The sequence below is a fragment of the Stigmatopora argus genome, chromosome 16 (assembly GCF_051989625.1).
Source record: "Stigmatopora argus isolate UIUO_Sarg chromosome 16, RoL_Sarg_1.0, whole genome shotgun sequence".
Classification (NCBI taxonomy): domain Eukaryota; kingdom Metazoa; phylum Chordata; class Actinopteri; order Syngnathiformes; family Syngnathidae; genus Stigmatopora; species Stigmatopora argus.
The window spans coordinates 9,353,244-9,374,792 of record NC_135402.1 but is presented as its reverse complement, the minus strand read 5'-3'; the positions used below and the strand labels follow the sequence as shown (position 1 = coordinate 9,374,792).

The following is a 21,549-nucleotide window of genomic DNA, read 5'->3' as shown; positions in this document are numbered from 1 at the left end:
AACAAAAAAAACCTGTATTAACGTGACTATGTTAAAAACTACAATTATGTTTAAGGAATACGTTAATTTAATGTAAATTTCATCGAGTGATTTATACCCATTTCAAAATACTCGTGGCTCTGACGCAAAAATGGCTGACACGTCACGACGTTCGACCCAATTAGCTCAGAGTAGAAATCTAGTTTAATTTTAATATACCTAATATATATGGTAGTAAAAACCATGTATATGGTGCAGCATACAGTCACCAAAAAACGGTGATAAACGAAATTTGCAAAATTGCGTTCCGACGTTTCCGTTTTCTATGTTGCTGTTCTGAACATCGCAACGCAGCAACAAACAAGGATGCCCCATAAATGCTAGGTAATGCTAATATTTTTATTCTCAATGCTAATCATGCTAAAGATGCTCATGCTACGTCTACATGGGACTTGTCTATATAGTCGCTTGTGTTGCTCATGGTGAAACAGTTGTATCAATTATAATTTCTTAAATAATTATCTAAACGTGATGGAATGATGGCTTGCATATTAATGTTATCGTCAGATGAAATTACTAAAGTGTTCGTTGTTTTTATTTTATTTATAAAAAAGAGGGTTCGACCATAATAAATTAACAATAATTTTCATCGCGGAATCATACATGTGCGTGTCATATGTATAAACACCTGTCAAAATAATTCCACAATATTAATAACAATTAATTGTTATTGTGACAAACGGAATTCATCCAAGATCATGACTACGTACACTTCTTTATTTTATACTTATTTCCTTGGGGCAAGAATATTGAAATGACGATTTTTTACACCCAAAAGTAAAAGAATAAAAAGTAATTTTGTTGTGTTAAAAAATTTAGAATTGTGCTACGAAGTATTTTTTCAATATTTTCCAGAAATTTGAACTTGAATCTTTCAAAACAGAAGTCATGGTTTCGGTAATTTTATAATGAATATGTGATGATTTCTCGCAATTTTATAGTTTATTGAACAATCTGTGGCCCTCAATGGCAGCTATAGAGGTAATCCTTTAAAATAGAGGGAAAAAAAGTTTTAAAAACCCAGTCTTTTATTTTTTAAATATTTTATTACCCCATTCCTATCCTCTGAAAATGAGGCGATTGTCCACGATTTCTGATCACAAGATCAGATCCCGGACATGCCTATTTGCTATTGTAGCTTTGTTTACACAGAATCTGGATAGACACCTTCTGCTTTTGCCACATCACAATTACTATGAGTGTTGTTTAAAGGAATGAAGCCGAACCACTCCTCTCACGTGACCTTTGTGCGTGGTTCTATGCTTATGTTTCTGTGTAAATAGTGCGCCTGTCTGCGAAGCGTGCGTTCAAACCCTAAAGGCGTAGGCTGAGCCTCCCAGGTGTCTTTTCACCACAGCCGTTTGCCAATCACAATAAGGCCTTTCTTTCTCTTGGCATTTTACACCCTCCTCCTAACTTTTCTCTTTCCCCCGCCCCCCTACCCCACCCTCTGGCGAACCTTTCTGCAGCGACGAAACGGAAAAAGTCTCACCAAGCGAACCCCAAATGTCTCCCACGTGGGAGCCAGATCGACCGCGGTCATGCCGCTCGGCACAAAGCGAGCAGCCCAGCAGCTAGCTTGTGAATCCCCAGCGGGTAAAAAAAAAAAAACAGACGGCGGCTCGGCGATCGGGCGTTCTAGCTGCGCGAAAGCGCGTAAGAAGACGTGTCTGTTTGCCCTCCCTCCTCCTCCCACAAGACGGACGCCTCAGAAGCTGGCTGATCATATGATGCTGCTTTCACGAACCCGCAGGGTGGTAAGTCATGCTTTAACTCCTCTGAAAAAAGTCCTTCTTATGTTTCCTGGCTTATGTTTACATCCCTGTCAACCTCTGCCGATAACTGCCCTTATAAATGATTATGATTGCCCTTACAAACCCCCCAAAAAACCTTACAAACACCGTACGACTCGTACGGTGTTTGTAAGGTTTTTGGGGGGTTTGTAAGGGGAATCATAATCATTTATAAGGGCAGTTATCGGCAGAGGTTGACAGGTATGTGTTTACCACCCAAGTCTTGTTAGTCCAGGCCAAGGGTAAGGAACCTCTGGCTCGTGAGCCATATATGGCTCTTTTGATGTGTGCATGTGGCTTTCCGCTAAGCTGTAAACTCGAATTTCGAAATGAATGGGCTGAATCCCGAAGACACCAATAGGAGCATCGCGTCGGGACGCCGTTGTGGCGAGGACACTATCTCAAGCGACGTATTAATCCTAATTTTTTTTTAATTTATTAGATTCTCTTATGCATGCATGTTCTCTTTTACTATATTCATTGCTTAGCAACAGTGTAACAATTTTGTTTGAAGAATTCAGGGACTTTTTGTACTTTAAATGTTGAAATTACGCCCCCAAATTGAGTATGGTTCTCAAGGAATAATATTTAATCTCCTATGACCTCACATTTTTGGTTGTCAAAGACTACAATGTTAAATTTTGGACTACAAGGGCCTTGCGTCCACTTATGATGTGGACATCATTTTTCTCAGAAAAAAGAGAATTCTTTGTTTTTACTCTCATCAGGGTCCAATTAGCCTAAATATAATTTAAAATGCATGCCGTGCAAGAGTTTGGATCTTAGGAGGTTAAAGATATGAATTGTTTGAGTCTTTCTGTTAAAAAGGTTTCCGACCACAGATTTAGACAATAACAAAAAAAATCGTTTTAGCTGCTGTTCCTCTTTTGTTGCGACATACTGCCTGTGTGTTAAAATAATGGACTTTTTTAAAGTAGTTTTTAATCCTGAGCTTTCATGGTGCTGTAGTAAGAAAGTTTAAGTTTAAAGCTTAAGCAAGTTCACATTTTTTGGAATTGGGCCTAATCATATAATTTTTCAAGAAAGATCGGGTTTTAAAAATGTATTTATTTTTGTTGTTTCAATATTACCTTATTGGCAGCGATAGAAGTTCAATCTATTTTGACTGTTAAATCATCGTTCAATGGATGTCAGTTGAAGATGACTCAATGCCAGCCTTCCCACGTCAAAGAGAGATAACATCTATCTCTGTCAGTGGCAGTGATTGAGCAAAGGAAAACGTGCAATAATATAATCTAGTACTAACACTCTTTAGGGATGTCCCTGATGAGATAACTTGATCATAAATCGGGCCTGAGCATTTATTTTTAGAAGATAAGAATCAGGTGAAATAAATAGAGTTCTTTATTTAAAGGTTTTCTGTTTTAATATAGGATCAAAAGAAACAAAAACATGTTTGGTTTTCACTTTTTTTATAAGATTGGAATTGTTGTTAATATTTTTTAATAACTACAAAGCAACAAAACACATGGGCTAAAGATGGGAGGATATGTATGTTTGGGAATACATTTATTATTAAGGTACGGCAATCCGTTTTGGTCTTTGAGGCTCCACTTTACAACATGTGTGTATTCCAGTAATTCCTCGAATATCGCGGATATTGTAGACCAGACATGGTCGCGATAAATAAATTAAAAAACGCGAATTAGAATCACCGCTATTATTACCACCATATTACATGTTTTTGCGCCGATTCAGAAATACAAGTACACAAGTACAATGAGAAAGAAGTGTATTTATTAAATATAATTTTATTATTATTTTCTACTTTTATGAACTTTTATCATACCTAATATAAAAAACAATGGTGACGGATCACAGTATTGAGTTTTCTTTTTACTTCTTGAATTACAAAAACATGGCGCAATCTTTAAGGTTTGTCAAAAGACAGGAAATGGGCCACCGTAAAGAGAATTTGAATATTTTAAAAGGCTTTTAGTAATGATTGACCAATCAATTCACAAACTACTCCTTTGCATTTTGGACACAGACTGGCTGTTTTTTAAAACTTATTTATTTTATTAAGACAAGCATTGAATATAACTAGATTTATATTACACAATTTTTTCCCCCAACACAGCCTTTAACATAAAAAGCACCCCCTTTTGTGCACCCTGACAGGAACTGAGACGTGAGTGCACACAGGAAATGCGGTCAAGGTTTCACTATGATGTTTGTTGCCTGATGCTTGGAGGGGTGTAATAAGCGGAAGTTGCAGGAGGAACCAATTGAGCATTGGCAAATTCGGCCATTGCGGCTCTCTATGTAAATTTGTGGATTATCACAGCAAGATATACCCTCGATGGTCTACAAAATTTCAAAAAAATATTTGCCTCAGAGATAAAAATGGCTTAACTATACTTGCTGTGGTGACCTGGATTGGAGAATAAAATATTTTAATGCTCTCTGGCTAAAGTAGTCAAGATATTTATTGTGAAAGGGTGGTAAGAAGCCATTAATGCATTAAAAAAACAACAACAAACTGCTTAATACTAACTGCTTTTTTTGCATATGTAACATTCCTCTTTTATTATATTGTTTAGCCACAATTAGCTTTATTTGCTATTGGAAACACTAATGTAGGCAAAACACTACCACTTTTGTCCACTCGCCTCGATAAAATCACAGAAATCTGAAAGTTATTTACTGTCGCTTTATCATTTCAGACAAATACTGCAACTCTAAAACTAGCTTTTGACATCAGTTCTCTTTTTAGTGACTAAATTTAATAGTCTAGCTACTTTCGTCCAGAAATTTTGCTTTTAGACCAGTTACATGTGTGCCAGCGATCGTTCAAAAAACCCAAAAGATATATATACCGTATGTTCCGGATTATAAGTCGCATCTTTTTAGCACGGCAACGCGCTCGTAACATAACATAAACAAATTTACATGAACTTGGATTACAATGCAGACACACACAAAAATAAATTTAATCCAACCTTACACTAAATTTAATTCTAATTTTGTTTTAAATTTTGATACCTTTCTTCTCCCGGATTGGCTCTATTTGCCCCGCCTCCACCCTGCCTTTCAGATGCAACCTATCGAGGGTTGTTTGCTTTTGTTATCCCTTCAAAATATTTCCAAAATGATGCACACAAATGTCCTCACAATAGGATAATGCACGACCACTTGCCAATGAGAAGTAGTATATACTCCTCTTGTATTTGCGATCGCTCCGCCATTCCCACTGACTAATGAAAAAAAAACACTAAAAAAAATGCATCGCTCCGCCCAGTGCTCGTAGAGACATTACAGGAGGGAGTTGCGGCCAGAAAGACAGTGCCCATGAACAGCCTCTCGCGTCCGCTGTATGCTCGTATATCAAAATTTGTCCAGTATCTCAAGATAAATATTTGCCCAAAATTTTACTCGTATCTCAAGATAAATATTTGCCCAAAATTTTACTTGTATCTCAAATTGCTCGTATGTCGGGGCACTCGTATGTCGAGGTATGACTGTACTCATGTGCGGCCTATAGTCCGAAAAATACGGTATACAGTGCGCATACATACACTTTTTTTTAATGGCAGATCTGTGAGCTTCACACCTGCATCGTCTAAGAAGAAGCGTCCTGGGGAGGAAACTCCGATGGAGGAGGACTGCCTGGGCTCTCTGCACTTGAATTTGACTGATTCGGGCCCTTGGCGGACTCATGATCATCAGCACTTGAACGGCGAGGCGAAGGGTGATTTAAAGGAGGCAATATGGCTGCCGCGAACCGTGAGCCGCAGCCCCGTCGGCGCCGCGCTCTCCTTCGCCACGGCGGAATGGGCGATTCCTGACGCCGCTGCTACAGAGAGGCTGTGTCTGGCAACCGACTGCGACTCGGTGGATGATATTTTTTCACTCTTGCACAACTCTTTTCACGGTGATGAATTGGAGCGCGAAGAGGAACATGATGGTGCTGACTCATCAGTGAAGTCAAGGGGAAATTACCTCAAGGTAGGCGAACACACTCAATCGAAGACGTTTAGTATGCTTAACACAGGAGCTGCTTAGACATTATCGCAGATGAAAATGCTATTTTTGTAAGAATAATTCACATTTCATTTTTGTAGAATCAGTATAGTTTCACCTTTGTGTGTCCAAATAACTAACAACTCAATTATGAAATCAACAACTAACAGTCTTGATGGATGTTCTCTCAGTTTTTCTATTATGTAGAAAGCAAATTAAAGGACAAATGATTATCTGGCCTTTAGAAACAATGTCTAGGATGTTCACTCTGTTGTTTTATTGTGTGAAAAGGAAGCAAATCATAGGATAAAAAACGTATAGTTGTTTCAAATGACTTTCTGGCTTTCAGAAAAACTAAAGTAATCAAGAGAAACATTTTTACTCACAGAAAAAATGGAATCACTCAACTCTGGGGAAACAATTTTCAATAAATGATACAAGTTATTTGATTAAATCATTGTTGACAAGGACTTTCCAAAAACCAACATTTCATCTACCATTTTAACACATTGAAAGATCTTGAATTTCCTCACAATTGAATGAGAAAAAAACTGCAAGTACTTAATCAAATTAAATAGGATTTCTCACAATTTTGCTGTTTTGAAAACAATCCAAGAATGGAAAAAAGAAAGTATTTCATCCATTAAGAAAAATATAAATTAATGCTTAATACTGACACTTCTCTTGAGTACCAAAAAATAACATTTACTAGTGTTAACCCTTGAGGACATTCTTTGATCTAACTGACGCCAACAGAAGCCTAATCGGGGGTCTTCTTTCCTTCTACCCTGAATTTAAACTATTTTATCACTAGTTATCTAGACATCCATTCTGGAACAATCAATGACTGATTAATATTCTCCTTAAAAATAAATGTATTTTGGCCCATGTTGCTGCCCATGTAATTTTTTTTCATCCAATGGTCCCATGTATTTATTTATTTATAAACTTATTTATTACCTATCTATTTATGTCTAAAATGTCTCTTCCTGTGTCTGCATTCTCACCCTCTTGCTACTGTGACAATGAAATTTCCCAGATTCGTTATAAATAAAGTTATCTAATCTAATGTACCGTATTTTCACGACTATAAGGCGCACTTAAAAGTCTTAGATTTCCCCCCAAATAGACAGGGCGCCTTATAATCCAGTGTGCTTTAAATATGGGAAAAAAATAAAATGTGTCATTCATTGAGGGTGCGCCTTATAATGCAGTGCGCCTTATAGTCGTGAAAATACGGTCATCTAATCTAATGTCGCTAAAACGTTAACCTGAGGATCATTCAGTGTAAAAAAATAAATAAAACAAAACAGACACAAGACAGTCAAAACCTCTCCAACTGTGTCAAAAAGACAATTATACTCCAACTCGATGTGAACGGTGAATGCATATTGAGTGCAGCAATATTAGAGATGATTTGCATCGACATTCATTATGCAGATCTCGGAGTAGTTTGGTAGGCGGAATGAATATCGCGGAAAGAGCCTCATTTGCCGCGTCTCATATTGCAGCCGCAGTCACATGTTGAGCATGATCGATGACCCGTGTTTCAATTTTTAGCCATGTGATGCCGCAGTGGGACAGCAGCCGACGACACAACAAAGGGAACATTCAACGCATCAGCTCTTAGACAACAGTCATAGCGGTACGCATCATGCAAAGGCTCATTTGCTTGCAAAAAAATATGCATCCGACTCCGCCGTTACCTGTTGGGTGGGACAAAAAATGCATGATTTCCATCCCTTTCTGACACAGCGATAAAGTCTGACTCGGAGGAAGAGGACCGCTTAACGTCCAAAGCATTTAGTACCACATTGGAATTACGCCCAGAAGAAGCACGGGATAAAATGGACGCACCTACGACGGGGTGCGGCGACTCATCGAGAGGCCAAACTTCATTTCTAGGTCCCGAGTTGGAGGGTGGGAACCAAGTGCTTAGTGCTTCTGGGGGATGCCTCGCCGACATTGTGTAAGTATTTAATCACAATCATTTTGCCTGTATTTTGTACTCTAGGTGGTAGTGTATTTTTTTTTCACCCACAAAAAAGTTCCCCACCCCCTTCATTGACCACATTTGAAACCTCCCACTCCCGAAATTTGAGTTACCGCATTTTCTGTAGTATAAGTTGCACTTTTTTTCATAGTTTGGCTCGATCTGCGACAAAACTCAAGTGCAACTTACTATGTTATTTTTTTCTTCTTTGACCACCAACAGCCCGTTATTTATAATAATAAAAATAATCGGACATAGGCTTTGTCATCATCATTGACTCGACAAAAGCCTAATTGTCATCATACCCATAACATGCGTATGACAAAATTGGTAGCGCTTCTCCATAAGGTGCGCTTTCCCAGCAAAAGGCCCAAATAAGTGATAATTTCAGACTCGTTGGCATTCTGCCGTGATGGATGAAACGCATCACCCCCCGAGCAGATCACTTACCTCTCACTGTCTCTCACTTACCTTCAGTCAGCCAGTAGGAGGCAGATCACCGCCCAACGTCTTTTCATGTTACCTCACCCCAAAGTTATTACACAGGAGGGATTGTGTGTCGTGTTCCCGCAAGTTTAGAGTCCTGATGGATGTGGGAAAAATGTCCTTAAGCCTATTTGTCCGTACTTTGTGAGACCTGTAGCGTCTACCAGAGGGCGCCAGCTGGAACAGGTTGTGACCAGGGTGGTATGGGTCCCCGACAATGTTCCTGGCTGTGCTGAGCTAACGAGGGCTGAAGGCCCTAGTTTAGGCTATAGTTATTTTAAAAACCTATGTTAACAGACACATTTAATCTGTTGTTTTCAGTTTTACTATTGTTACTTTAACGCAAGTTTGTTATAGGTTTCTGATAAAATACAGAATTGCGAACTGCAATTTATACTCCAGTGCGACTTCAATATTTTTCCTTCCTCTTCATTGGGTATTAATTATTTGTCTGGCGCGACTTATAGTCTGAAAAATACAGTGCTTGTCCTCATGCCAAACAGGTTTTTCAAAGTTTGGAATATGGACAAAATATTGCTTTTGCGTGTTTAAAAATGGACCCCAAATGTTGCCAGTTTGGGGCTTTTTGGGGGGCCTTACGCCTGCCTGGTGGCTTAATTGATCTATAGTTGATGTATTGGTGTAAACAGTTGCTTATGTCATGTATGAGTTCATTGCGTTTTATCTTTTGCATGAGATTTTATTTTTATTTTTTAATTCTTTTTTAGGGAGGCAACCACAGAGTCCAAAAAAACTTACAGTAGTGGAATAACTCTCAAGGTATCTAATGCAAGAACCCAAAGTGAAAAGGGTCAAGCAGCTGATGTTGCCGAGAGAGAACCCCAAAAGGTCTCGCAGGATAACAGGATGCCCCCGACACACTGTGAAAACTCTGTCCAGCCTCAAAGTCCAGATGCATCACACAATTCAATCCAACCGGTGGACTCCGACGTAGAAAAGCGAAAGATCGCGACCGATCCATGGCACCCTGCTGCTTCCTTAACGCTGAAGGATCACAATCAAACCCGATTGTCCAGTGCTGAGGAGGTCGCAAGCACCCTAAAAGGTTCTGGGACGGTCCTTGTGGCAAACGGTGAGGCGAGCAAAACCGTGGAGTCAACGACCACTTGTCTGAATGGAGGCGACATGGACCGGGAGAAGGTGTGTCAACTGGCTAAGCAGCTCTTTCAGCTGGATGGGATTCAGCGACTAGATGTGGTCAAGCACCTCGATAAAGAGTAAGAAAAACATACGTGTAACATAGTCACTTCCTGGGTCATTTCAGAATTGGAAGAGATTATACGCACCACTCTGCAAATTTGAAATGATCCATTATGTTTATGACACTTGGCATACAAAGCACTGCTGCTTAAAATAGGGATGTCACGGCTTCATATTTTTGCATGCGCGTTGAGTCCGAGTCAGCTGATTTTGTGGACCTGCCGATGTAATAAACAGGGAAAAGTAGTGCATCTTTTCCCCAATTTATAATATAGTCTTATTAGAGGATTATTAGCAAAAAAATAAAAAAATATGGAGCATAAAAATAAGGTCGTGAATGAATTACTAAATTTAAATATTTGGTATTTTAAAAAAGCAAAATGTAATAAATTGAGCTCTATTGATTGCGATTTTCTTAACTTTTATCCTCTTTGTTCTGCAAAGTTTGTTTCTCTTTAACGTCAACTTGATTTCACGTGGGCCGGACCATTTTAGATATAATATTTAGATTTTTTTTATAAATGGATTAAAAGAACTGGATTAAAAGCCCTGAATATTCCGTTTTTTATATATCTAAAACAATGTTTATTTGAGCTTTTTTAAAAATATATTTTCAGATTTTACAAAATGATTTTTGAACCTAACACAGAAAAAATTGATTAAAAAATTACAATTATTGATTTAAAAGGGGGAAAATCAGGAAATTTATTTTACATCTATACTCTTCATTTTAATTTGATCCTAAAACAGAAAGTCGGCACTCATGATTTACTTTCTTGGGCCACACAAAATGATGCGGCGGGCCAGATTTCGCCCCCGGGCCATAACTTTGACACATGTGCAGTATAGTACTGCCCATACATATTTTTTTGCAATATACCTCAGTATTATTTAGTATATTATACTCTGAACACTTTTACTGCCACTGATAATTATAGACGTAGTAAAATCCATTTCAGTTGTCTATGCTGACATTGAGTGATTATGTTTAACTGCCATTGACGCTGATAAACATACAATCCAGTTTGATTCCCAGTCAAAACGGATTGAATATCTATCGGCATCAATGGCAGTCAATGAGTTAATACCTACTTTTAAAAAAATCAATAATTTTTAAAACCACCGTTAAAAAAAAAAATACTAACTTTAAAATCCCTTCCCTGACCATCTTTATAGTAACGCATTCAGCCGTGCTGTTGGAGAGGAGTACCTGACATTCTTTGACTTTACTGGGCAAACTCTGGATCAAGCTCTGAGGTCAGCAAAAAAACAAAAAACAACAAAAAACATGAACTGACTAAAATCCCTGGTGAATATTTTTATTTCTATTTGTTTGCCATCTCAGGTCTTTTCTTAAAGTGGTCATCCTGATTGGCGAGACGCAGGAACGCGAGCGGGTGCTACAGCATTTCGCCAACCGCTTCCATCAATGCAACCCGGAGTCCTTCTCATCACCAGGTGGGAATCCACCTCGCTGTCTTAGCGACCTCGCCGACCCAAAAACGCGCCTCAAATGTTTTTTCTTTTTTTTACCCTCCTCAGGAGCCGCGCTTGGCGTCACATGTGCGCTGATGCTCCTCAACACGGATCTCCACGGACAGGTGGGCTTCAAGTTTTTAGCAACATGGCCCCAGTGCTGTGGCACCGTCCAACATCTGTACTCATGTTTTAACAGAACGTAGGGAAAGCCATGTCTTCGTCCAAGTTTGTCTCCAACCTGGAGGGCATGAACGATGGTGAAAACTTTAGCAAAGATCTGCTGAAAGTAAGCATGTGGAACTGAAAAATCCTGCTATTGTATTATTTATTTATTGAATGTATTTATTTATTTTACAAATTTTCTTACAGTGTCTTTACAACTCAATCAAAAGCGAGCCACTGCAATGGGCTGTGTGAGTACTTGTCATCATTCTTTTCATCATTTCAGCGTAATGATAACGGACCTAATTTTTTGGCTGGTTTGCTTAAAATATTAAGTATTAATCTTACACTTCAGGTTAATTACTCAAGATGTTCAGAAGAAATAAAGTAGCAAAACATTAATGTTAGTAAATCTAACTTTTATTTTATTATTTCACTAAATAATAATATTAAAAATTCAATCTACTAATTTTAGAAAAAAAATTAATATGTGAAGGATTAAATAGTGGCCTTTTTTACCCTTATATAGAATGGAAAAATCTGTTCTTACTATTATTGTTTCTATTTCTATAGCTGTTAACCTCGCATGACTGAATTAAATCTGGAATATAATCAAATTTGTTTGTGGTTATTTTACAGAAACCATCAGAATTGAAAAGTGGATGTGCATCCAACACTAAGTACAAATTGATTGGAGTTGTCTTCAAATTTTGTAAAAAAAAAAGTACAAGTACAATAGAGAATACTGGGTTTCCTCTTTCACATTGTTTACACATTGTAATGTATTGGATATTTTCCCATCTTCTTTCCACCTTCAACAAGTTGAAGGCAGAGCTGATTGGATTGTTTTCCCGAGTTTGTTTCGTTGGCGTCAGGGAATCAAAATTGACGAAAGCCAAAATGAATGATGCCTCAATCAAATGTATCGGCTCTCTCTGCCGGCAACCCCATTGAACAGAGATGAGGCGGAGCTGACTTCTGCGTTGGCGGAGGAGATGGATGCGCCTCTGCGCTCTAAGAGCAATCCCTTCCAGGACGTCCCCCACGACAAGGCCGCCCCCATGGTCAAGAAGGGCTTCATCCAGAGGAAGCTCTACGCCGACATTGATGGAAAGCGCAGTAAGTAATTCACAAAGTGTTCAAAATGATATTGTTTGCTAAATTTTACATTTTAAAATTACCCAGCCCTACTTTAGGACAAAATCTCTTCATGCTGCATTTATTTGTGACGCTTTTGCTAATGTGTTTTCAGCTCCTTGGGGGAAGAGGCGCTGGAAAACCTTCTATGGTGTGCTGAAAGGAATGGTCCTTTATTTACAAAAGGTTAGTCATGTTTATGTTGTTACTAATGGAGCATAGTAGAAAGATCTTAAAATTGGGATTAAAACTTGTTCATTTTACGAACAGAAGGACTGCAAGTTGTGGCTTGTGAACCCCAATGTGTTTGTTTTATTTGGTTAAATGCCTTCTGACATCGAGGTGGGACTTTAATTGGTATTATACTTAAAAGTTGTTCCTAAATATTTGACAGAATAACAGTTTTAAAAATGACATTTTTTTCTTACAATAAAGCACACTTAAAATGATTTTCACCAATACTTACAATTCACCTCATGTATTAATTCTGGTGGTGCTTAATGATGTCAAACCTATTACCGTATTTTCTAGACTATAGGACACACTTTTTTTTATAGTTTGGCCGGGCCTGGAACTCAGGCACAACCTTTTCTCTCACCATGACAGTCATCAAGATTGTTGCATTTTATTCGTTCCTTGTTGTGTATTTTTTGGCTGGTGCGACTTATAGTCTGAAAAATACGGCAAATTGGAGCGTAACTGTATTATACGGCACCAATAAAGTACTCCAGACACATCATTCATCATCGACACAACAATAAAACAAATAATGAGTGAAACAATGATTACAATGTTAAAAGAAAAATGGACAAATGCAGTACACTAATGCACTTACATAGTAAAATTACCATCTTCGTTGCTGGTGCGCCTTATTGTTCAGAAGATACGGCAAATGTGAATTTTTGTAAATATAATTGCACTTGACGAATACATTAAAGTCCATTCATCTTTCACGTACCACTGCCTTACACCAATGGAAGAGCTCAGGATAATCTTTGGGTCTCAGAATGTGATCCCCCCATGCATTCGTGTTTGTCAGGATCACAGCAGGAGGGAGCCGACCAATGAGGAGGTGGTTAGCGTTCATCACTCGCTGGCCGAGCCAGCAGCCGACTACACCAAGAAGCCGCACGTATTCCGTTTGCAGACTGCCGACTGGAGAATTTTCCTCTTCCAAGCATCGTAAGTTCCACAGCAATTCTGCACTGTGCGTGAACACCACTCGGCAATCTCCCTTTTCTCCTCGCAGATCCAAAATGGAGATGACCTCATGGATTAACCGCATTAACTTGGTGGCGGGCCTTCATTCCTCCCCCCCGTTCCCCGCCGCCGTCGGTTCCCAGCGGAGGTTTTGCAGGCCCATCCTGCCCGCCTCGCAGTCGGCACATACTCTGGTATATATGTTGCAGTTAAATTGCGTTATTGTTGAGACTAGAACTGGGCAATCGCTTACTATAGCTTTTATTGTTTAGTTTAACTCAGGGGTGTCAGACTCGGGTTGGTTCGCGTCAACGTGAACTGGATTTCATGTGGGCTGGGCCATTTTAGATATAATATTGCATGTCATTGCTTGCTCAGGGCGCCGCCAGCTTACCTAGGAATGACAAACTAGACCGCTACGGACACACTTCCTTTTTGAATTTGTTTACGTGCAGGCAACACAGTTTCAAAATGTGCAATGCAGCAGACGATCCTTTCGATTCATTCAGAATCTCAGAAATCCCCCGTTCGATGTTTTTTCCTTCAAAGTAACACATATGTACTCCCTATTAAAACCAGGAATATGGAGGTGAAAATCGTGAATCAGGGGGCAGCTTATACAAGGGAAATTGTAAAATTCTACAATTTCAAGGCAATTTTAATGGTGCGGCTTATACGCGGAGGCGGCTAATATGCGAGAAAATGGGTGCAAGCATAGCATGCCCAAATCGTAGCAAACAGTGGATATCCTGCTTTATTATGTTTGCCTTAGCACCCATCATTTGTAGTAGTAGTAGTAGTAGTAGTAGTAGTAGTAGTAGTACATAGCATCAGATTTAGCTGTATTTGTTGATGAAATCCCCATTTTTTGTGTGTATTTGGCAATCTTTATCAACACTAGCATCCAAAATGTGGCAACATTTTAATCTCTATTCCTTTAGGTTAGGTTATGTTAGAACTTAATTTCATCCCGTATTCGGGAAATTTCTTGGTTGTAGTAGCAAAACAGACACGACACACAAGACATTGTAGACCTAGGTAAAAAAACTGGAGCCACACACAGGAAGTCCACAAGGTGAGGGGACCTTCTGCAGACTGAGACTGAGGTTAGAATATGTCTAATGATCCATGGTTATCATTAAGTGGTTCTTCTTTTATGGCACCAAAGGTTTTCTCTTCGCAATAAATTGGTTAGTTGACCAAAGTCATCACTTCTCTCAAAACTATTTTTGGAATGTTTCCACTAGCTAAGAATGCCACTCTGGAGGTATGTTGGAGAAATCATATAGACTTAAGAGTATCCACTCTAAGTGGCAACGCCATAATGACACACAAAGAATGTATGGGGTGAATGGAAAAAGTAGATTTATTTGTAATGAGAAAGCGTAAGCATAATTAAAGGTGGTGGGTTCAAATGGAGAGGAAAAAATTCGTGACTAAAGATCTGAAAATTACAATAATATTCCCAGTTTTGGACTAAAAACTCTTGTTCTTCTGCAGGAACGTCAACTGCAATCTCATGCAGGGATGCTGGAGTCCTTCAAGACGGATTTATCCTATCTCCAGAAGCACTCGCCAGATGGCAAAAAGGTCCGAGGCAAAGAGATGGAGGAACAACGCACGAGGGCCGAGTACCTTCACCATGAGGTAGCAGCAACACCAAGTGCTTTTTAAAACTCATTGCTGACCTTTCAGCATGTTAACACAGTTACTTGACTTCTTAAACTGTCACGTTATAACAGCGCACCGATCCTGCAAGCAATAAATGAAGCATTTTAATAAATAAAAACACAATAAATGCAACTATTGCAATAGTTACCACATTTCATTTACATTCTTCACAACAAATAGAAAAATTGAAAGTATTCAGCTAAACATAATTTTTATCTTTCTCCTAATACTTGAAACTTAGGCATTGCCCATGTGGATATTTAATAAAATAGCAAGAAATATTTTGAAATAATTTCTTGCATGTTGTTGGAGTGGTGATTTTCAAGCAATTTGCTATTTTTTAGACATTTTGAATCAATTAAAAGGGTGTTTGTTTAATGGCCACTGTAAATTATTCAAAATTTCACCCAGTGACACATTTTTTTAGCATTTGTGAATGAGGGTGTGTATCATTTTGCTAACTGCGATCTCATTTATGGACCTTTTAACCTGCAGATATTTCGTTACGAGAGCTACATGCGAGTACTGGAAGCCTGGAAGAGCGTGGAGAAGACAGGCGGTGGCGCCGTAATTGTCGCCACCCTCGGCTTGTTTGACAGAGCCATGTGCGCGTCCCCCGTGGCCGAGGAGGAAGAGGAAGATGGCGATGAAGGCCACCTGACAAAGTCCCACTCCAGCCCCTCTCTGGATCTGGATATGGGGGCGCAAAGCGCCGTCAAAATCAAGCGCAATGTCTCCGAAAGATGGACTTATCGTAGAGCAACGCCTCGGTTGAATAAGGACAGCAAGACGGAAATTTAGGAATTCTTATTTATTCCTGGTACAAAAAAAAACCCGACCACTCGTATCCTTTTGTTTTTTACCTCGTGCACTTTGACTAAAAAAATACCTCAGGGATTCCCAAACACAAGCAAGCTGATTTATTTGTTTATTGACCAAAAATGTATGGACCTGAGTAGACTTAGTGGGAGTAAAATAGTAGTTCAAATGGGCCTACCTGATTTGTGACCACAAGGTGGTGCTCTTGTTCAACCGGACGTTATGACGTTACTCGAATTGCACTTTTGTTTTCAATCTGTTGTTTATTTTCTTTGGAACAGTCGTTGTGTCATTTGTCCATATGAAGGCTTAATTCCGACATGTTTTCGATGTGTCAAGTGCTGGATAAATATCATTGTTTTATTGCATTGAAAATGTATATATTCATTTTGCTACCAAACAAATAATTTTGTAATCTTATGTAGGAATATCTGCTAAAGTAAAGACTCCCTTATAGCAACTTGTGTTAAGAATTTCAATGAAGTATACTATTTTTTTTTCCATCCAATAAGTTTTGTCAATTAAAATGTTTGCCTTTCACCTTCAAAAAATTACTTTTATTCTCTTCAAAAGACCAAACCTGTTTCAGGACAGTCAGGATTATTATTTAATTGTGTTAAATGGCACAATAAATTAGAGAATTTCTTTGGGAATTCTGTATTTTCATCGAGATTAGAACTTTAATAAACAAAAAGTACTTTTTTAACTTCATTGGGAAGTCCAACATGATGACGTCATAATAGGTTCACTGACAAACGTGTGTTAATTGACGACACAATTGCTAGAAGAGGATTATATTTACTCCGTTACAAATACTTGAATAACAATGAAAAATATTTTTTAAAGTACTTCTAAGAGTGGTTTAACCACACCATGCTGTTTACTTTTACTGAATTAGAATCGTGAAGTAACCAGAAAAACCAACAGTGACAAGTTCCACCAATGAAAAGTCAAAACAATAATCACATGACTCCTTTATACCAATCACAAGTAACAATACATTCACATGACAAAATGCGAACCTGCAGCCGGAAGTCAATATGATTATGCCAGCATGTTCACCTCACGCGGCGTCTTTCAAGAGCTTAACAATATACAAAATATTTCAAATAGCTTAACAATATAAAACATATTTCAAATGGAGGACTGTCGTCAATATTTCACCCTCTCTCCCAGTGTTTATTTGACACCGATCGACCAAAGAGAACCGGAGATTTGATCATTTTCATTTTATGGTAAGAAATTTGTTTTTTTCCACTAGAGGACGCTCATGCTCTTTGTGCAGGCGATGTTTCGTTTCTATATATATTTTTCAAATCAGAATTCGATTGATTTTTGGGGGCCTAAATGGGCATGTAATCGGTTATAGTACAGTAAAAATAACAGTTCATAAATAAGACGTTTTCCCGAGAAAAAATGATTTTATGGGACTAATATGGGCATGTAATCCATTATAGCACAGTAAAAATAATAACAGTTGATATAGATGAGGTTTTGCTAAGAAAAAAATGAGAAAAAAGTTGTAATTTTTACTTGTACTTGAGTTTTTTTTTTTGTATGACTACTTTTAATTTTAGTCCAGTTATATTATTTTGAAGGAACTCCTTCCTGAGTAACATTTTGCATTACTCAACCCACCTCTGACCGTAACCACTGTCCGCTATAATTATATGCATGTTTTGTTTTCAAAATGTCACACAGTTTGTTTACAACTGTAATATCAAAGAGTTCTACTTGTGTATTGTCCATCTATAAATGTATTCATGATTAATTTTTGTCCAACCCCCCTTCTGTGGCGTAGTCCTTGTTCTGTGGGCACACAGACCCGTTTTGTTCCCTTTCAAATCGAGATGTCGGGTGGCGACTGACCTCAAGCGCTTCACAATAAGAACAGGATGTCTCGGATAAAAGCCCCTAGAGCCCCCCCCACCCCTCTGCCCAAGTTTCGAACTCACACACATTCCTCGCAGTGGAATGTACCGTGGCAATAGGAAACGCAATGAAGAGCAAAGACAATCGCGAGGTCTTGTCCGGAGGTCCAAATGGGATCAAGGCAGTGGACTCTGTATAAGCTTTTTTTTTTGGCGAGACGTCGTTGGGCGGCGGCCATGACCGGACTTCGTTAACGTAATAATGCCGGATTCTCCTGCCCGCTCCATTCATTACCCGCAATAACAGCAGCTCATTAAGATAAAGTCAGATGGTGCAGATGAAGGTGACTGATGGGCCACCTGAGTGACGGGACCTCGGGGCCGAACGGGGTTGTTGTCAAAATGGCGCTGACCCCATGCGACAAAACATTACGCAGTGAGGAAGGCGGCCATTAGTTTCTTGTCGGGGTCATCCAAGCTGAAATGTTTGCAAACACTCTCCAGTCCACCCGGTGGGCTCCACTTTGATGGACCGCCGCCAAGTAATGACTGGCTAAAGCAGCAGGGGCGGCCTCAGCTGTTGGGTTCACGGCGCATCTTTCCGAAGGAATTGCCCTCTTTTTTTGTTGTTGTTGTTGCCGTACCGTGTGCGACTCTTCAGCCAAGCTTTGTGAGCCCCAGTCAGGCCTGGTTGGGTAATTAAAAAGGCAAGAGCTCAAGTTGGGATCATTAGGGGCAAGTCTGGCGTCCTTTTTGCAACACAAAGAAAACTAGGATAGCACTTGGTCGAGTGCAGACTTTTTGGCCAAGGTTGAGCTGTCAACTAAAAGGGGGAAAAAACACGTTTGTTTTGTTTGGTGTTTCCATGTTAGTTGCTTGATGTAGAGCATGAACCATTTGTATTTTTGAAAAAAAAAAAATAGAATAGACAGCTATTCACATGTTAACCCTGTATTGAGCAAGTGAGTGTTTTATTGAGTAATTTATATACATTTTACATTTAACAAGGTTAACATTTTATGGAGCAAGTGAGCTTTTTTGATCATTTTAATCAAAAATAGCTATTTTTTACACTTAAACAGTTAAAATCATTGGTAATTCATAAACGTTTATTTTTAGGACACTTGAGACTTTTAACCCTCGTTCAAGCGAATTATTATTTTTGCTCGTTTTCAAGAAAAAAACTTTTTTTGAACGTTTGAGGTCTTTTAATGCTTTATAGCACTGTGTCAAAGTGGCGGCCCGGGGGCCAAATCTGGCCCGCCGCATCATTTTGTGTGGCCCAGGAAAGTAAATCATGAGTGCTGACTTTCTGTTTTAGGATCAAATTCAAATGAAGAGTATAGATGTATATTAAATATCCAGATTTTCCTCCTTTTAAATCAATAATTGTAATTTTTTAATATTTTTTTTTGTGTTTTTAGTTCAAAAATCATTTTGTAAAATCTAAAAATATATAAAAAAGCTAAAATAAACATTGTTTTAGATCTATAAAAAACTGAATATTCAGGGGTTTTAATCCAGTTCTTTTAATCCATTTATTTAAAAAAAATCGTTAAAATATGTTAAAGTGGCCCGCGAAGCGAACCAACCCGAGTCTGACACCCCTGCTTTATATAATAAGTGACTAATTTGGGTAATTTATATAAAAAATACTTTTTTTACACTTGCGGTCTTTAACAATTTATAGAGCAAAACTATTTTTGGTCATTTGAATAAATGCTAATCAAGTATTGTTATTTTTTAAAACTATAAATTATTCAACAACTATTATAAATGAATGAAAGGTTAGTCAAAATTGAAATTAACATAATTTAAATGAAGAAAAACTGAAATACACGCTGGTTGTTAGATAGGTAGATTTTTTTTCATAATCTTTCCCATTGACGGTGATTCATTTAAACCAGGAAATTGGCAACGTATCCTCATCTTTCGGTGCCATTGCTAGACGTCCAAACTATTTTCACCGGGGTGGGGGGGCGACTTATAGTCAGAAAAAAAGGGTATTTCTTGTTCGGCGAATGACTTCATGCATAGAGAAAATGTCTTACATTTCCTTGGACGGGGAACCTATTCATCTACCTTGAAATGGGGAAAATAGAATGTAATATACCACCAAAAATTCCTTTTGCCTCTTTCCTACTTCTACTTGCATAGTGAACACTGGCCAACATCCACAAAACGCTACGCTAAGACCACCACAGAACAGTTTTTTTTTTTTCATCCGGGCTGAATGACGCTCTGGATGCTCGTTGTCCATCTGCGCCTGACGCCTGGCTGGCACGCTCCAGTTGTTACTGCATGTCTCCCACTTGAAAAAGTCTGTTGTCAGCGCTCAACCTCTCCACGTCTCCACGTCAGAGCTCTTGAAAGCTCTCCGCGGTCCTCTTTCCACACTCCAACCAGCAAGAGTCGACTGAGGCTTTGACGCCTGTCGTTTACCACCCTGTGAAAATAATGACGAGGTCCTTTGCGGATAACTGGTTAAATTCAGGCCATCGTACGCTCTAAACATTTTTACAGAGTGGAATAAAGATGGCCATTGAACAGTCACACAAAATAAACCCTGCTGATTTTTCTCAATGATCACGATCCTTCTTAATTACTGGCCGCTGTTTGCAAACTAACCGACTCAAAGACAGTTTCTTCCCAAGACCCGTCACCCCACTCCACTCGAGTTCTGAACCTAGGAAGACCTGATCAAGACTTATCTTTGTACTTGCACTAAATCTCCCTTGGCTGCTAACCACTTTTGTCAGTTTTGTACTATATTTTCTCGCATATTAGCCGCATCCGCGTATAGGCCGTACCCTTAAAATGTTTTTTTTCTTCTTGAATTTCATTCATAGAGGTAAAAAGAAATTTGTCTTGTGTTATGGCGTTTCATCCTTGTCACCTTGCAGTTTCGTGCATGTCAAGTCTAATTTGTGCGTATATAAGCCGTACCCTCGATTCAGTCATCCCTTTTATGAGCGACAAATATGGCGTATATGCGAGAAAATATGGTATGTGTCCACTTATTCATGTTGACTAGTACTTATCTATTATATTGCCTACTTATTTATTTATTTTGTATTATTATTTATTGATTACCGTATTTTCACGACTATAAGGCGCACTGCATTATAAGGCGCACCCTCAATGAATGACACATTTTATTTTTTCCATATATAAAGCACACTGGATTATAAGGCATTCTGCCTATTTTAGAGAAAATTTAAGACTTAAGTGCGCCTTATAGTCGTGAAAATACGGTATTTATCTGTTCCTTTGTCTGTTTGTTGTTGTCATTTGTGCACTTTGTGGTTAAATCTGGTTTAATCTTATTATACCTGTATAATCACAATAAAAGCATTCAATTCAATTCAAAGCAGAGGTTGTCTTATTCCCACTTCTTATAGAACATTTAGATTTCTCTTTTAAGGTTTACAGAATATTGTTTTCCGTGACAATTTATTTACTGAACCTTACAAAAAGGGATCAACAAGCTTGTTTTTTTTAATAGGGGGAAGAAAACAACCATAAAATGTCACTTTTAGTCATTATTCAAGTTGGAGAGAATTAGGAACAGCTTTAATTCTAAGTTAACTGTAAAAAAAATTAAAGTTTAAGGATATAAAAATAAAAAAAATAAGAAAAAGTTAGCCAAACGTAATGCTGGTTAATCAGGTGCACTTTAAAATGGCATGTCCGC

General features: G+C 38.5%; 1 protein-coding gene and 1 long non-coding RNA gene across 2 annotated transcripts in view; both read left to right on the top strand.

The window, feature by feature from the left end:
* The first annotated feature begins 215 nt into the window (after nucleotides 1-215).
* Nucleotides 216-16,633, top strand: LOC144091187 (PH and SEC7 domain-containing protein 2). The gene is made up of 17 exons (XM_077623306.1): nucleotides 216-363; nucleotides 1,509-1,796; nucleotides 5,390-5,801; nucleotides 7,377-7,461; nucleotides 7,572-7,785; nucleotides 9,024-9,533; nucleotides 10,693-10,773; nucleotides 10,862-10,974; nucleotides 11,059-11,117; nucleotides 11,192-11,281; nucleotides 11,365-11,408; nucleotides 12,116-12,276; nucleotides 12,410-12,480; nucleotides 13,334-13,476; nucleotides 13,544-13,688; nucleotides 14,995-15,141; nucleotides 15,661-16,633. The coding sequence occupies exons 3-17, from the start codon at nucleotides 5,448-5,450 to the stop codon at nucleotides 15,964-15,966; spliced, it is 2,523 nt and encodes an 840-aa protein (XP_077479432.1). The 5' UTR covers nucleotides 216-363; nucleotides 1,509-1,796; nucleotides 5,390-5,447; the 3' UTR covers nucleotides 15,967-16,633.
* Nucleotides 16,634-17,017: 384 nt separating this feature from the next.
* LOC144091245 (uncharacterized) overlaps nucleotides 17,018-21,549 on the top strand; it is a 28,805-nt gene continuing 24,273 nt past the window's right edge. The window contains exon 1 of the long non-coding RNA XR_013305654.1: nucleotides 17,018-17,219. This is a non-coding gene — a long non-coding RNA (uncharacterized LOC144091245). The remainder of the gene's footprint in view (nucleotides 17,220-21,549) is intronic.

Coding starts and splice junctions, on each gene's coding strand:
- LOC144091187 (XM_077623306.1), top strand. CDS start 5,448: ATGGAGGAGGACTGCCTGGGCTCTCTGCACTTGAATTTGACTGATTCG. Junction 11,282..11,364: donor TTAGCAAAGATCTGCTGAAA/GTAAGCATGTGG, acceptor ATTTTCTTACAG/TGTCTTTACAACTCAATCAA. Junction 15,142..15,660: donor CCGAGTACCTTCACCATGAG/GTAGCAGCAACA, acceptor TTTAACCTGCAG/ATATTTCGTTACGAGAGCTA.